This window comes from Scardinius erythrophthalmus, assembly GCF_964197995.2.
Source record: "Scardinius erythrophthalmus genome assembly, chromosome: 23".
Taxonomy (NCBI): domain Eukaryota; kingdom Metazoa; phylum Chordata; class Actinopteri; order Cypriniformes; family Leuciscidae; genus Scardinius; species Scardinius erythrophthalmus.
In genome coordinates this window covers 23946473-23964501 of record NC_138243.1, presented here as the reverse complement: position 1 = coordinate 23964501, position 18029 = coordinate 23946473, and the positions used below count along the sequence as shown (strand labels likewise).

At 36.4% G+C, this 18029-nt stretch overlaps 1 protein-coding gene across 2 annotated transcripts; it reads right to left on the bottom strand.

Moving 5' to 3' along the window:
* Positions 1–5: 5 nt before the first annotated feature.
* Positions 6–14361, bottom strand: samsn1b (SAM domain, SH3 domain and nuclear localisation signals 1b). 2 transcript variants are annotated; one of them, XM_081354149.1, is made up of 16 exons: positions 14186–14361; positions 11919–12056; positions 11522–11586; positions 10191–10228; positions 9654–9734; positions 9242–9336; positions 8909–8971; positions 7869–7992; positions 7383–7786; positions 4957–5031; positions 4748–4873; positions 3763–3883; positions 3426–3577; positions 2900–3106; positions 2583–2733; positions 6–1488 (listed from the first exon to the last, which is right to left on the bottom strand). In XM_081354149.1, exons 1-16 carry the CDS (start codon positions 14207–14209, stop codon positions 1304–1306), a joined length of 2049 nt encoding a protein of 682 aa, XP_081210275.1. In that variant the 5' UTR covers positions 14210–14361; the 3' UTR covers positions 6–1303. The 2 variants fall into 2 exon arrangements, with proteins under 2 accessions (XP_081210275.1, XP_081210276.1); XM_081354150.1 differs by lacking the exons at positions 7383–7786; positions 7869–7992; positions 8909–8971; ... (4 more) ...; positions 11919–12056; positions 14186–14361 and adding an exon at positions 5307–5494.
* Between the last annotated feature and the right edge of the window lie 3668 nt (positions 14362–18029).

Below are 18029 nucleotides of genomic sequence, written 5' to 3'. Positions count from 1 at the left end.
CTTTTACAAACCCATTGCAAATGTTTTATTGAAAGTAAAATCTATCAAATGCAATTAACTAATCATCTAACAAGATTAAATATCAAGTGTCGGTATAAAAGTTTCACGAAGCAGTGTTTCGAAATCGCCCATCACATCACTACTTTTTAGGTTACGTTTACACAACAACAATACGCTTAAAACGTACAGACGACACCATTGTCAAAACGATCCCCATTCACACGGATCCGCGAAAACGACTAAAAACACTGTATTCTGCTGCCAGGCCAGTAGATGGCATTTGTTAAGACATCTGCTTTCAACAATACAATCCTCATGATAACATTCGTTAACTTTACATCAAGTAAATCCACTTAAAAAGCTAATTACTCCTGGACAGCGATGCCATTGAGATATAACGTTACAGAGCGACCGCAAAAACGGAAGTTCAAAGACAATTTTCTAAAGATGGCGGCGCCCTCGTTTGGTTTCTCTGGCGCATAAGGCCTTATCAAAAATGAATCCAAGTTTAACTATTTGAGTTGATTAATAAACCATTATATTTCATATTTGTTAATGTCAATAATGGGAGTTATTATAAAGAGTTACCAATTATAATGCTTAGAGATAGACTTTAGTAAGAACTGTGAAATTTTTTTTTGCCAAACTGTTTTTTCAACACTTTTTGAGTTACTTGTGCAATGATAGTTTGCCAAAAAAGTGTATGGATGTATTTAGTAAGTGCTCACACTAGATGGCAGCAACCAATCAAGGGTGACTAGTGTGAATGATGCAATGTTTCAGAGTATTTCTGATCTCTCTTTTTTTAGCATTTCAGTGACTCTTTTAGTTTCAGGAAGCCACCTACATTAACTTGCGTCTGTACCAGTAGCTATCAGTATATTAATATGACTGTATATGTAACGGATGAAATTAGTACGATATAAAGATTTTTTTTATTGCATAAAATAATGCATTTGTAATCTCAGTAGTTTGTTTTGTCTAGCATGTGCAAGGCAAAGTTTACATGGTTTACAAGAGCAAAGCTTTACCTCTCACCATATTTACAGGATATTTACATGTCATCTTTAATATCTGTGTATCTGTAATATCTTCCTCTCACAGTGTCCATGATGTGAGAGTTCAGTGCCATCAGAGGAAAACCCTGGACCAAAACTCCTTAATGCAACAGATCTGAAACACAAAGGCTTCTTTACACAGTCAAAAACTCCAGCCAAAATAGGTTGTGGTCAGCGGGTAACAGTTTTTGCACCAACCGGCGGCAGGCGAGGGCAAAAAAAAAAGCATTATGCAGGGCTGTGGTTTATGCTTCTGTTGCAGGTGGGCTGAGAGGGGCCAGCTGGGCCTCTGTGTCCTCTTTACTGTTGTCTGAACAGTCCGATCCGATGTAACAGCCTGAGTCTCTGGGACAGTCATTCAGTTCGACTTTGACTTCTTCAGAGGGAGATTGGGGCTCCTCATTTGTCTCTCCCAAACTCTGATTATTATCTGCATCAGAAAAAAACAAGGCTTTCACAACAAGCTCCGGTCTTGTAGACACACAGACGTAATGATAATGTCATCAGATGATTGTGCATGAACATTCATGCATTATTTGGAAGCATGTTGTTATAACACACAATACGCAGTGTTTTACTGTGTATTGCAACGTCTGATGCAGTTTGTGAGGTGTGGCTATATAAGACGGATACCCACAAAAAGTCACTGCTCAACACACTTCCTGTCGGGTCTTTCATCACATGCAGGCAACTGGCCTCAATGACATTCACTTTTTTCCACTAGCATCATTTTTTTTTTTTATCAAAAAAAAAAAAAACTGAAACCCCTATTCTAGTCATTGTGAACAATTTAAAGATTTTGTTTTTCAATTTACAAATCAATTTATTCATTTTTTTTATTAAAAGTATTTTGTAAATAGTTTATATTATCCATTTAAATTGTCTTATTTACAAATTAATTTTATTCAATTTTTTTAGTTAACATTTTTATATTTTATAAATAGATTAAACTATTTTATTTAAATATGTAAATATATTATTTAAAAATATTTTCACAAAATGTACTTTTTCTGTCATGACATAATAAACAAAACAATTTTATTTAAAACATTTAATTATTTTGTTCAAATATTCAATATTTTATATTATTCATTTAAATATATTAAATATATATTATTTAATATCTTATTTATTTAAATATATAGTATTTAATTTAAAATATATATATATATTTTTTTTTTAAATGTATTTGATCTCATCTATTTTTTTTGTTCAATTTTTGTCACCACAGTTCTCATACACCGAGTGGAAGAAAGTAGATTTTTATCAGGGGGAAAATGTGTGAAAACTTGAGCTTTCAGCATGTCGCTTTACCATTGCGGCTTTGATGAGGTTTGTTTATGAGCTTCTGAGGAGCTCATCCTACGTCAGCACTTTAACTGTGAGAGCTTTTGTATAAAAGTGAAAATTCAGCAACAATTCTTTTAAAAGAAAGATAGCATCATTTATGTGCATTTTTCTGACATTTTTTGAGGAACATTTTTATGACTTTTGATGACATTTTTATGACTTATGACCACTTACATTCAGGGTCCTGCAGGTTTTCTGCCGCTGCTAACAGCAGGTGTCTGTGTTCGGGGTCGGTCACATTCAGCTCTAAGAGATGCTGCTCCTTCAAATCCCGAAGATCGTCCACCGTCTGATACCCGTTCAACAGCAGAGATGAAATGTGCTCCTGCAGTAACAATTTTGTCTGTTAAAGTACCACCAACTTTCCTAAACTTCAAAGATAATACATAACATCCTGTTTATGAGATCTTTGAAAGAGAATCTAACGAGCTAATGCATGTTTTTGGATCTGAATGGTGCAGATACAGTATTTAGTTGTACAGTTTAAGCACCTCCAGATTGAGTCTTTCCAGAAATTCCTGAAGGGTTTTGGGTCGAGGTCTTCTGCTCCTCCGGTGAGAGCGAATCTTCGGTTCCGGCACGATTTCCTCCACCAGCACGTCAACGTAGATGAACTTAAAGTTTCCCACTTTACCGTTCAGCATCCCAGTCCAGATTCCCATTGAGGGTTTACTGATGATCTCAATCACATCTCCCACCTTGCAAACGAAAACGAATACATGTTAGTGGAGAAACATAATGCAAACTATCAATCTGCTGAGTTTGTTTCTTGTCATCTCAGGGTGTTTTTACCTTGAGTTTTAGCGAGTCTGTGTCATACAGACCGGGAACAAAGTCAGAAATAATTCTAATATGCTGATTTGGTGCTCAAGAAACAGCTCTTGTGTTGCTTAATACTTTTGTGGAAACTATAATACATGTTTTTCAGGATTCATTGATGAACAGAGCAGAACAAAAATCATTTGTATTGAGTTCTAAGTTGCTACTTGTCGCTTAACAACTCATGTTGGTTTTTACCTTGAGTTTGAGAGACTCTGTGTCATACGGACTGGGAACAAAGTCGGTGTGGACCTTGGCTTTCCCGCAAAACTGTCCTGTATAGGGCACGTCTTCTTCTAAACGCAGGCTGTCCCTGTTACTATAACCCTCAGAGCTGCTGGTCACACCACCTAAAACATCAGGAAATGCAAATACAACCAGTGAAACACAAACCACATGGCTGAAATGTCAAGAGCACATCTGCGCCAAAATGTCAAATCAGCATGTTTCTGCTCCTGTGGCAGCTCTGTTTTACTTTTTAAAATGCAAATGGTCCAATAATAAGTGATCTACTAGTTGTAGAAGATCAGCTTACTAGATGAGCTCTGGCCGCTGTGCAAACTGAACAAACTCTCCACCGAGTTACTGGAGTGGTTGCAGCCTTTGGCCATCGTACCGTCCACAGCATCGGCCGCCGCAGCTTCATTCTCCTCGCCCTGTGAAAAACATCAACTGCGTTTGTTAGCAGAGAAAGTCTCAGGTAAGAGTCCCGACCAAAAGCTGACAGGTCTTCAGGTACAAAGTCAGGTCGTGCAAGGCCGCGGGCCGCTCGAGGGAGCAAAGTCTTTAATCCGCGAGAGCTGCAATGCCATTTTTACCTCAGAAGCTGCATGTAATCCACCCACACCAGGTCCTCAGAAGCTCTTTATAGTACAGCAGCAAATAAAGACTGATTCATGAACAAGTTTTAAATAAATGAGAAAACTACAGAGACTCTTGTTTTTACTGCTTTAATACCTCAGACTCACACTGTTTACTCAAGATAAATGTAGTAGGAGAAACTTTCAAGTTCTGCAAAGAACTTTTACTCTTCACTCTGTCATTTTTTGATGTTATAAAATTGTTTTAAACCCAAACTGACCAAAAAAAGCTACTTTGCACCTACACTCTAATTAAGTCTTCTTCATGAGGACATTTTTAGAGAAGGAAGATTTTCAGAGAAAAAAAAACTTAAAAGTTGGTCTTTTCCTCACATGAAATCTACTGTATGACTCTGAACACTTGGAATATAACATGCATGTCATTCACTGCTTTTATGGTACTTTTTTATGGATCTCAACAGCCCCAGACCCTATTATATAAAAGAGCACTTTTACAAATTATTTGTTCACTGAACAACCTATGATAAAACATCAAGTTCTCAAAAAGAACTCGAGAACCAAATGCTATAGAAAAAAGTTCTTGATAAGGAGAGCGTTCTTTGCTGAACCTAAAGAACCTTTATTTTTAAGAGCGTAACAACACGGCTGGCAAGTTTTGATTCTGTTTTAAAGGTGCTGAACTGTCAAGCGAGCGCTCACCGTTTCCTCTGACAGGGCTTTAGTGTATTTCCGGCCCATTTTTTTACGCATGGTCAGCGAGATGTTCTTCATCTTCTTCCCGAGACCTCCTGATTTACTGGGATCCACCTCAGCTGCTTCCACAGGCTACACAGACATGCATGGAGTTCAGTACAAGACCCTTTTTTACAGTTTTTTATATGTGCATTATCAAAAAGAGAAACACTCACCAAACTTTCTCCCTTATCTTCTGCCTTGACCTGGGTGGGATTCTGTCTGTCAAAAATCCCAAAACTGGTGGATCGCTGAAACACAATGAATTTAATAGGTTAATGGTGGTCTGTGGCTGTGAACAGTCTTGATTGTGTTTTAGATTATCACAATGTCTTATGGTCACAGAAGAGATGGCCATCAAAGTGACCGTTTTTCATAGTTTGCAAACTCATTTGTTTGCAAACAGAAAAGGTCAAAACAGAATAACAAACTGTTAAGCGAGCGAACTGTTAGTACTTGCGTAATGTCTCCTTTCACCATAATAGATGGACAAACTGTTTGTTTCTGGAAAAAAAAAATTTTTTACCTTGGGTTTGTTCCTTGATTTGTCAGAGACATTGGATGGTTTCCTTTGAAGCATTCTGTCAATTGTGTCAAATGTTTTTTCTCTCAAGTTTCCCTGACAGAAAGCAGCTCAACTCTTATTGAAGACACCAGCGCTGGCCTGAAGCAGCTCACACACGCAGTCGAGTCTAAACACACTTCCTCAACCGCACACAGGATGTGAGTGTCTACTCTGACATCTCTAATCAGTGACTTTAAAGCGTCTCTTCAAGAGAAAATAATGTGGGCTCATTAGCATCAACAGTGTTTCAGAGCACAACACGGAATTATAGATAAGTTAAAGATAGTCTGATGTAATATGTTTGTGATCTGTATATATAAGAAATCACTGTAACTTAGAGTTAAGGTTATCATCAATTAATTAATATGTACGCTACCATTCAAAAGCCATTAACATTATTAATTTCTAAAAACATAAATTACCCCATACTTTTGAACAGTAGTGCATATTACATTAAGAATATATATATTATTTTAAACATAAAATATGTGATATTAAATATTATTGTCACAAACATTCAGTTATTTTGATATTAATTTCATTTTCATGGGCTTTTAGATTGTTTTCTCAGTCACATGTTCTCCTTTGTTTGGTTTCCCGCCACTTACAAGTTCCTTGCAACTGCTGGTGACAATTACCATTTTACATTGTGAATTTATTTGTGATTATTTCTGATTAAAAATAGTTTCTACACCATTTTTTCAGTGTACATACTCTAACAGAATTTTTATGATACAGTATATATATCAATTTTATATTGAAAACTGACTCTGGTAGCAGTGTTGCAGTTTTGCTGGATCTTAGCACAGCATTTGACACGATTGACCATACTATCCTTATTGAACATCTAACGTAGCATGTGGGCATCCAATAACTACCCTAAGTTGGTTTGCCTCTTATCCTCAAAATAGAAACTTTCTGCTAAAATTGGAAATTTCTTGTCATCTATAGCTTCTATTACCTTTGGGGTCCCTCAAGGTTACATTTTGGGACCAGTGTTATTTTATTATATTTATATACCAGAGATATATGCTTCCCTCTTGGCACTATTTTTAAGAAATACAGTATTTTGTATAATTTTTATGCTGATGACACAGCAAGTATTTGCCTATGAAGTCTATTTGCCTATTAAATTACTTTTTGAATGTCTAAAAAACGTAAAATGCTGGATGAATAATAACTTTCTCCAGTTAAATGAGAAAAAGACATAAATTATCATATTTGGCCCTAGTAGCTGTGCAAATAACGAGTCTAGGGCCTCTGTTTACCATCCAATCTGCATACTTAGGTCAAGAATCTGGGATTTATTTTTGACACAGAGTCAATTTAGTTGTGAAGAATAGTTTCTTTCAACTGTGAAAAATTGCTATTAATCTGTCTTATCTTTCAGTGATCTGGAGAAAGTAATCCATGCTTTTATTTCTTCACGTCTTGATTACTGCAATGCTTTGTACCCGGGTGTAAGTCAGTCCTCGCTGTCACGTCTTCAGCGGTTACAGAATGCGGCAGCAAGGTTATTGACAAACACAAGAAAGAGGGACCTTATTCTGGCTACCAGTTCATTTTAGGATGAAGTACAAGGTACTTTTGTATACTTTTAAAGCCCTGCACGGACTGGCACCAAAATATGTTCCTCAGTCATGCTTAAAAGGCTTTACCAATGTCTATCAGATCCTCTACCGTTGTAAACATGTTTAAAACCTGTCTTAAGACGTATTTTGTTTGATGAGGCTTTTGCTACTTTGTAAGGACCATTAGATTTGGATTAGATGCATTTTTTTCTCTCTCTTTTATTTCTTTTCATCCCTTCCTTTAATTGTATTTTATCTTATCTCTTTGAAATTGTACAGCTCTTTGCTACACTCAGTGTTTTGATTGATTGATTGATTGATTAACACAGTTAGTTAAACACACTCCCTGTTTTGCACCTCCCCCCGAAACACATCTGAAACACCAGCATTTTATGTCCTGAATGCTGTTCTCCAGCATTCCTTTCTGTTATTTTGTGCCTTTTCAACAGGAAGTGCAGTTTCTCACCAGGGGGTCCGGCATGTTCAGGTCCATGACGGAGTGGGTGATCCATCTGGCTTGCTGGTCTCTTTTGTAGGGGTCCAATCGGTGAAAGAGCTCCTCGTATTTATCCCAGTCTGTGTCTCTGGGGAGGGTGAAGTTGTAGTTATACATGACCTGTTCAGCCGTTGACCTGTGGCAGGTGTGTGTGGACGTGTCCCACGCTGGAGAATACGCCACGGGACTCCAGTACTCCTGAAAGAGCCCTGGACCCCAGGAACCCTCTGTTTCTGTTGTATCCACATTCTTCTCCTGCAGGGGCTGCTGGGATGGAGGAGGTTGTCTTGTGGGCTTCTTCTCAGCTTTTTTGGTCAGACTGATGCAGGTTATGACAGGACTGTGATCTTTGCCATTGGATTCTGTCAAATGACCTGAAGGAAGTAACATAGATTATGCAGGTTTTGTATTATTATTTAGTTCCCATTAAAAATAAAATGTTTTTAGGTTTCTCACCACCAGGCTCTGTGTTGTTCCTTGACTCCTCCGTGACACTTTGACCCCCCTTTTTCACTCCTACCAGTTTCTGGATTTTCTTCAGCTTTCCTTGCATCTCGTCCTCGCCCTCTGACCTCCTGGTCTGAAATAAAGTGACATTGGGTGATTACAGCACTTGTGGGAGATCAGAGATGCTCCTTACAGTTGACCTCCCTCAATCTGCCTCAAGATCAACACACATGATATTCCATAAACTGCAGGGACTTCTGGGTAATACTAACGCTGTGCCCTCAGGCTCTGACCTTATTAGAAGCCTTTCACAGATGTGCGTTTACTGACATGTCATTTGAGTTCCTCAAAATCTGACCTCTATTTTCTATGAAAAACATTTTCTTTCTTCCAAGCTAACAAATATATAGGTTACACTTCATTTTAAGGTGGCATAGTTACATAACATTAATTAACTACATGTACTTGCTATAGAGTTACGGTTAGGGTTTGTTACTTGTAATTATGCATAATCTACTGTTATTACTATAGTAAGTACATGTAGTAACATGTAACTATATCACCTTAAAACAAAGTGTTACCAAAATATATTCTAAGAATTTTTTTCTGAATGTTCAAAACGTCCAGTTTTTTATTTTATTTTCTTGATTATGCAAACATTAAAAGGGAACATTCCATTTTATAATTTTGCAAACATTGCATGGGAACATTACTTTTGAATGTTCTCTGAATGTTCTGAAACAAGTTACAACACTTAAAAAACGTTAGACAAACATCCAACTAAAATGTTTCAGCAGCTTATCATATTGTGCATAATTTTATTATTGGTGCATCTATAATATTTTGGTTTATTTGCATTAAGTAGTACTCTAAGCTTTATTTTACCATGTTTAAATCATTATGCATTATTTTGATTAAAAAGTCTGGGCCGAACCATATGTGAAGGCAGTGACAGTACAAAAAAAAAAAATCATAAAAGACATTTTGTTCACAACAAAGTGCAATGACAAGTTGAAGGTTCGAAGCAGTTGTCAAGAGAAGAAACTCACCAAGTCTTGCTGTCTGCCTTCAAAGTTTTCTCTATTGGGATTCCAGGCTTCAAAATTCACACCCTGTGAATAAAAACACCAATGCTGAATTCATTTGAGAGTGATGTCTTAATGTAAAAATCTCAGGTCTGACATTGAAAGAATGATAAAAGTGCAATATTACACAGATGAATGACTCGCATTAGTGTAATGGAGAATTTAATCACAGAGGAATTTATCCTGTATTATCAAGAGACAAATTTTCTGGATGCCACTCTTAAATTAATATTTGATGTTTTTTCACATGAAAGTGATTTTGTGGGATATTTTTTCGGTGTTGCTGCTGTGATTTACCTGGACCGAAGGATTTTTAATAGTTTTCTCCGAATTCCCCCGCTCCTCTTTCCCTTCTCTAGTGAGTTTTGACCGCTGGTGATCTTTGACCGTCTCTAGATTAAAATACAACACAATTTAGCTCAAGCCCTGGATTTATGACAATTCAGACTTTAGATTTAGATGGAAACTTGTGAAGTCTGGGAAAGAGAGTGTGACCCTGATCACATTTTATCTGACTGTCAGTGAATCAGTCTGAGCCCAAATCAAATCCTCTGTTTCACATGGGCTTTTGGAATTGCTTTGTGTCGTCACTGATCTAATCCACTAAGACTGTTTGACACACACGACTTTCTCTGACCCCTAGCCCACCCTACTTCCTCGGCTAACACACACACTCACACACACGCTGCAGCATCTTTAGACCTCTTACCTGAGTTCAAATGGCTCTTGCTGTGTACAAACTCATCTTTTTTCCTGGTGGACGGCCAGTGCGCATCAGACTCTGTATGATCTGTCAAAGATAATAACGGGTTATTTTAAGAGCAAAACATGGAAGGCAAATGAAATAGTGTTATCGAGAGACGCTGCGGCCAAGTAGGTCAGCAGGACTGGCGTTTGGTTAACAGTGCTCAAAAATATACGGCAGAAAAGCTTTGCTGGAATTCAGTGGGTCAAACGCAAAAAATCAGTTCATTTTTTTTTTAAGTTCAATCCTTAATCCTGAAACAAAGCAAAAATTCAGACAAAGATAAAGCTTAATGCAACGGATCCAGACAGATGAAGTTCTGGATGAAATAACTGACCCTCGAATTATGAATTTGACAGACTTTTAAACTCTATTCCACTTTGTTCTCTGAGTATTAGTCATGTGGTTTACGTTAGATTATACTGAAGTTCTTAATGAACTGTGAGTGAAATCAGCAAGGAATTCTGGGTATACATTCCATTTTAAAACAAGTAAACAAACCTGTAGTCTCATCTTCAGATGTCGATAGTATTTGGGACCTGTTATGTGAATAAGAAAATGCATATGATTAATAAATAAATATATAAATATTGTACATATATATATATTCAGTGTATATATACAGTGTATAATGTATAGTGTATAATAACACAACAACAATACAGCAAGATGTATATTATACACCTTTCTTTTAATTCCCTGGCTGCATTGTTGTAATGTAGTTTGAAGCATTAAAAAAAACTAAGCAATAATAATTATGCAAAATGATATACTATGTAATGTTATACATTTTTCACAATATATTTTTAGATATTTATTTTATTGATAAATGAAGTTTATTTTTAGTTTATAAAACTGTTGTAGTAGCCTAGGCCTTCGTTTCATTTAGAGAGCTCGTGAGAGGAGAGCTCAAATCCCGAACTTATTGTTTTTATGGTCAACGAAAATAATCATAACTCATATAATCACAAAAGTTAATGTTTGGAAGGCTGCCATCAGGAAAAACAACAGATACCGAAATAAAAACAGGCTATTTCTTCTTTTTTTTTGTCGGCTACTGAGAAATAGACCTAGCAAATCGATATTTGTTTTGTGAATGAATCACTGTTAGTTTAATTCCAATCAATTGTTCTCACAGGTAGCCAAACGGCCTAAATAAGTTCCAGTTCAATTTGAATCATTTGGAGATTTTTTTTTACTTGAATCAGAATCAGAACTAGCAAATCAATGTCTATTTCGTCAATGACTCTCAGATCTTTGAGATGAAACAGGTTGAGCAAAATTGTCCAAATCAGTTCATGATCCAGTCTGAATCACTTGATTAGTTTTCTCAGTTTTTATTCACTGATATTCAGTACTCGGTTTTAAGTTTTATTCTGTATTACATTACTTATTCTGATAAAAACTAAATTAAAGGCAGATCATGACCAGTATGTGATGCTGTAACAGGGACAAATCTGACCTTTAAACAGGTGGGTTAGAACAGTAACTAAATCCCTCACACTTGTCTCAATTAATATAATCCTAATCCAGCTCTCTCATTCTCTCATGAAACACAGCATACAGTACGTCATGATCTAATAGGTGGCCCTGGCCACACTGACGGTAAATATCTCAGAGAAGAGATGTTAATGTTATCATTCCCATAACAGATGTATTGTTTTGAGAAATGCATTAATATCAATTGTATTACTTGATGTAATTAAACTTCCCATAACTTTGAAATTATTTCCATTTTCTATAAACGATATACTATTTTTTCAATAAATCAAAACGGAAAATTTTCACAGGTCTTGAAGTATCATTAACAGACCAAAAGATCCAGTACTCACTTTCTCTTTGCCTTTTCCAAAGTCTTATTTTCCTGAGTCTTCCTTGTGTGAGTCTCTGGAAGCTTCTGAAATGAGAGACAAGAACATATTTAGTGTCTGTCTTCATTTTGATTCAGATTTGGTCATACACTTCAAATGTGCATCAGCTCATGTGTGGCACCTTGTCTGGATAAAAAATATGGGGGGGAAAAGCCGGGATTTTGGCAATTTCCTAATGAGTGTGACCTGCTCTACCCCACACACGTCACTCACAGATTAATCAACGGTTATACAGGTGGCAGCACTTTTGCTTATTAATATTGTCCTCAATGTCACATTCAACATAACTGTAGTTCAGAGTCTCATGAAATAGCATGTGAATTCCCTTGTGATTCTAGGCACGTGCGGACGAACCCACCATGGCGATGCAGGGCTCGGATCCACTCCACACGCCCATGTTCTTCGCAGAGTTTGGGCTGGGTGGCGTTCTGCGAAATGAGTCTTGACTGGTCTGGCCAATCTGGGCCGGTTCGTACAGGCTGTCAGTTGATCCATCCTGGACCAAACACAGAATAAGAATAGTAAGAAAGACATTTAATATAAGAAATAAGAGCCTTGCTAGCTACTAACATGAATCACTGTAGTAACCTGAGTGGAAATACCTCCAAAATGTCCAAAAAATTGACCTTTAAAACAGTCACTAAGGTTAAGGATGTAAAATACTGTATGACAGGTAAAAGGTGATGAATCATTATTCTTTTTGAAAGAAGAGACATTGTTATCTATCTGAGCAAAAATATATTCTTGTAGTTGGTTCTGGTTTACTCTATTTTTATATTATTCCTTTTTTTACTGGTTGATTGTATTTATTGATTGATTGATTTAAAAATTGATTGTATTGAATTATATACTGTATATATATAGGCCTACACCTGTATATAATTTTTAAAAAAACACACACACACACACACACACACACACAGAGCCTAACCCTAAACCTACCCATCAGAGAAAACTTTCTCCACTTTACATTTTCAAAAACATAATTTTGATTATGATTTATAAGCTGTTTTCCTCATGGGGGCCAAAAAATGTCGGCACGCAGAGAAGGATTTCGAATATTACCATCTTTGTGGAGACATTTTGTCCTCTTAATGTAACGTTAGTGGGGTTTACACATGGTGCACACATGGCTTTCCTGAGGTGACATATTGCTTCAGCTGTTTTATCGACGTCTTTCTTCGGTTGAAACACTGATTGAACGATTACATGAGACGTGATACATTTCAGTAAGTTGTACTGTTTCTTTCAACATTCCTTCTGGTGTTTTTTCATGTTTATTTCGTGCTGTAACTAATAGTGAAGAGTAAGAGATCGCTCACAACACAAGCCGCTTGAACTGAGTCGAAACAGCGATTTGTCACGCCACATTAAAGAGCGCCAAAACCACAGTTGATTATGGTTTGAATTTCGTTGTAAAATTGACAGAATCTTAAAGCTGAGACTTTGTTACATTAAGAAACCTACTCTGTTTTGTCTGTCGGCGCGTTCATGATATCCTTGATGTACTTTTTACTGAGTGAGTAAATGGACGTGTGGCCCGAGAACAGTTTCATTTTATTTTATGTTTTATTAGTTTTTATTTTATTTTATGAATGTATGCAGCCTGTGTGTGTGTGTGTGTGTATATATATATAATTATTATTATTATATATAATATTTATTTAGGCCTATATAATATAATTATCTGACTATTCATGTAATTATTAAAAAAACAATTGTTAAATTAATAATACTCCAAAAAAGTTCCATTATAAATAGTAATATATTTATATACTTTTTTACTTGTTAAAAATTATTATTATTAATATTATTATTATTAGACATATATAACTTTGTAATATATATTTCTATAGTTTTCTTTTTATTTTATAACATTTTTACAATATGGTTGCCTTTAAAAAAATTTCAAGATGCAGATGTGTGGCTAAAAGTCTTGCTCCATGATTTTTAGATCTGCACTCTGAAAACGAAGTCTGGATTGTCCAGAGACTTCTCTCACACATGTTCAGGAGCTGCAGGCTGTTGTTGGATGGATGTATCTGGATTCAGGGGATGCAGTGTCAGCTCAGGACCTTCAGAGCTGTAGTATTCCTGATCCATGAATAGGACATTTTCTTCTCTGCTGATCCGTGATCTGCTGTAAGAAGCTCTCTGTCTCACGGTAATCCTCACCTCCGCTCAACATGCCCAATCCCAGCCAAATCTACCCCACTTTCTCTAGCCTTAAGACAATATCATGATATCTACATCTAAAACGAGCATTTTAGCAACGTTATCTGGGAAATATTGGTTTGTAGTATAAAAGTATGTTGGAAAATCAACACTTTAATATACTAAACCATTGCTGTCATACAAACGTACAAGTACCGTACAGCTCACGTTAAACCAAAAGCAATGGTTATACTCAACGATCTAATCTTGTTATTTTACCAGCAGAGTCGCAGATAATCAGTTCAATCTGATATGGCATGTCAGCGTGAATCATTTCAGATCATGAGATGTCAACCTCTCATTTCTGTTAATCTTCTAGAATATCTGATGAATCACTCCTGGTAAAAAAAAAAAACTGAGTCCATATCCTGCTGTCAGTATAAATGAGCAAACAAGGAAGCGTTCTCTTACCAGAGTGAAGCAGAAGAGGTTCATTGTCCAAGTTTTTGTCTGTGTCCTTACAATTTCACACACTTTTATCGGAGAGGGGCATATGTGTGTGAGTGTGAGTGTGTGTGTGTGTGTGTGTGTGTGTGTGTATGTGAGCTCCCGCACACAGACCACTGGGATTGAGTGGCTGTTCGGCTGTCTGTGGCTTGACAGATTATTGCAAGTTGAAAATCCCTCCCATAATCCAATAGCGGCAGTGGCCGTCACTGTGCCCGTCCCTGCCTGTTAATGAGCTGCAAATACCCACCACCTTCCTTCACAAAAACAAATGTGCTGTCCACGTGCCATCAGCAGTAGACAGGAGGACACATGACATGATTTCAGTTTTGTTTTTTGTTATATTAATCAAGTAATGACAAGTGAGAACAAAGTTTAAGAGTGAATTTGGTCTACAAAAAAAGTACTGGTAAAACCATGGTATTTTGACATAACATGGTGCTAAATTATTTCAGTACTCATGTATCATGGTTTTTACTTTTATATTCAAAACAACTTAAAAGTACCAAAAAACAAGATATTATCATGGGAAAAAGTACCCAAAAAATTGAATACTAGTACCATAACATGTCCATAACATTGTGGTAATACCGTGGTACTCGACTGCCTTCGACCCTTGTTGTTTTAATTGCAAGACTTTAGTTGGTCAGGATTAGACCAATGACCAGCAGCTCTATTTTTGACCATGGATGGACTTAAAGTGCTTTTCTTATGCTCATCCTGGAGGAGTTTCAAGGTTAGTCGGTCACAGAAATTCTGTTCAGAATGAAACAGAGAAAGTGAGCGGCTAAAGATTATTTTGAACTGGAATTGTTTCCTGGACATGCAGATTTTGAACTGGTAGTATGTACAATATGAACATGTAATCTCTGGACACATGATTACTTTATTGGCCACAGACAAAAACAGCTGAGGCTGAAAGACAGTTTCCTGCTTGAGTGTGAACAAGGTCAGAGGTGTTTGTGGTAAATATGCCTTTCATGGGTTGTTGAGTCCCAGAATAGTGTTGTTGACAGTTCATTGGATTTGTGATATGTTTGCGCCCCCTTCTGGTTGAAGGGTAAATAAAATAAAATAAAATATTATTTTATTAAATAAAAAAATATATATTTAATTACATTTTATGTATGTATTTATGAAGGTTATTTAGAGGTTACAAAGTAAAATAAAATATATGAATACAAAAATCTAATTAATACCAGCAGTTATTACAGTAAAATCATAATACTCTAGTAGTAGCCTACATGATCTCTTCCTGTTCTATGGAGATTTTTATCCCAAAGGCCAGACTTTCCATTTGAAAATGTATCATTAGAATTTAATTAAATGTATGTATCTATCTATATATATGTTTTTTAACATAAAAAAACATGACATTTACTGCATTTAAACCCATAAATAAACGAAACCATTTAGAGTTTATTGTGTGAAAATCAGTTAAATAAATTACGACTGTCTATCAAATGTGACGTCGTTGCTCGAGCGACCAACTATTTTGCCTCAGTAGCATAAAGCTTTTTTGAACATCCCAAAATGAAATGTGAAACAAGTGGGGGGGGTGATTAAGGTAGGGCTAAATGTCACCTTTGAATAGAATATTTTATTTTCCCGTTAAGATGTAATTTTGTCAAGTTACTCAAAAAGTGTGAAAATATTACTGAGCTGTGTTTGTTCAGGATTAATAAAATGCTAGCTAAGAAATTAGCCATAGACAGACACATGAATCTGCCGTTTTTTCCCAAAATGCTTAAAATGTTATTTACCATAGATATCAATGTTATTTCCAACACAGAATGTTGTGATTTTGGCGGAAACTCTGTTTACCAGGGTAAATGTTTCTTCCACCTGAGACCAGTGTGGTTCTAATAACGTTCTTTTTTTTTTCAGGGCTTAGCCTTTCAAATTCTTTGCAAATCAAAATATTCATCCAACAAGCAACAAATTGTGCAATAGCACATGCTAAACTGGCAGCATTAAAAGTTGAGGAACATGTTCGTTTATCTAGCTTGTTTTTTATACTCTTCTTCCCCACTTGAGGTCGTTGTTGCTCCAACTATAATTTTAACATCGGACCACAACCACTGGTTTCAAAGTTTTGCATGTGTAGCATGTAATGTTACGTTTTGTCATTGTAATAATTGCTTTTGATAAGTTAGGATAATATATTGGTACTGGCTTATTAAATTGTTTTGGCCATTATTTAGACAATATGAAAATGAAACCGTAGTAAGCTAAAATATGAGTGAGATATAAAGTAAGATCCCCTGGCCAAATCTCTCCACCAGAGATGATCTGAGAGGCGAGTGAGTGAGACAGGTGAACGAGGGAAGTGTATCTCTGGAGTTTGATAAATGTGAACAGACCCCAGAGCCACAGATGATGTGTAGAGCCGCCACGGCATTGATTTTGTCTGTCCTTGTTCAGAATTCGTAAATTGTTCAGTCTGGCCTTTGCTTTTCACATTAGCCCTAGCCTTGACTCAGATCTGAACCGAGAAGCTTGTTTGTCTCAGATTGTCTCTCTCGGATGATGTTCACTAGATTTTTTAAATGAAAGGTGATTTAATAACAGATATGGTTATGGTTTATCTCTCAGAACCCTGATTTTACTTCCCATTTAAAGGGATAGTTCACCGAAAAATTCTGTCATTAATTAATCACCCTCATTTAGTTCCAAATCCATTAATTAATCACCCTCATTTAGTTCCAAATCCGTAAGACTTTTGTTCATCTTTGGAACACAAACGAAGATCTTTTTGATAAAATCTTTCTGTGCCTCTGTTGAAAGCTTGAAATCTATATGAATTGAATGGTTTGGCCCAAATTTTCTGAAGAGGCACGATCACTTTATATGATGAACAGATTAAATTTAGGCTTGGCGTGAGAGAACCAATGAGGTTCATTCTCCTGTTACGCAGCACGTTTGAGCTTCAGCAAGAACCAATGAGGTTTGAGCTTCTGTTTATGTTCGCTGATCAATGTTTATATGCGAATAAAAGCCTAAATTAAATCTGTTCATCATATAAAGCGATCGAGTCTCTTCAGAAAATTTGGACTTAACCACAATTCATATGGATTAGTTTTAAAGGAACACTCCACCGTTTTTTGAAATAGGGCTTATTCACCTTCTTTCCTAAATTTAGATAGGTGGGCAAATGCTTTTTTGTCTCAGTGCATGGATTGTTTTAGTTTGACAGGGTCGGCGCTAGCTTAGCTTAGCATAATGAATGGAATCCTTTGTTGCCAGCTAGCATGTCCTGAGTAAAAGTGATAAAAAAAAACAAAAAAAAAACCCACCTAATTACTTCTTGTAGCCTGCGTATTCACAATGAGTACAAATAGCGATGCAGATTAACACTAGGCGATTTCCTTGGCAGATATTGACTTGGGACTATATTAGGGCGATAGCACAGGCGAAGCACTGATACTTGGGCGCAGAGATATCACGCAACACATGAAATCACACATTTTTGGATGAAGTATCCCTTTAAGGCCCGTTCGCACCAGAATGACAGCTATACCACACCAGTGGATGATCATCTTCTGTTTATTATAAGCGCACATTGCAGTAATGTCGTCTGCCATTTCAAAGTCACCATGAAATCAAAATGGACAATTCCTGTTTTTTAAGGAATATTGCATTATTTATTATACTGTAAATGATTTATCCATGCATCATTTTTTTTTATGAAGTTTTTTTTTAAATAATGGTGTTTACTGGCGTGAGGGCGTGGCAACCTGTCACTCACATGAGATCGACCAATAGCAAAACACAACCATCCAACCAATTCCTGATAGGCAAAATCAAG

Coding starts and splice junctions, on each gene's coding strand:
- samsn1b (XM_081354149.1), bottom strand. CDS start 14,209: ATGAACCTCTTCTGCTTCACTCTG. Junction 9,337..9,653: donor CAAGAGCCATTTGAACTCAG/GTAAGAGGTCTA, acceptor ATTTTAATCTAG/AGACGGTCAAAGATCACCAG. Junction 4,874..4,956: donor AAGATAAGGGAGAAAGTTTG/GTGAGTGTTTCT, acceptor ATGTCTGTGTAG/CCTGTGGAAGCAGCTGAGGT.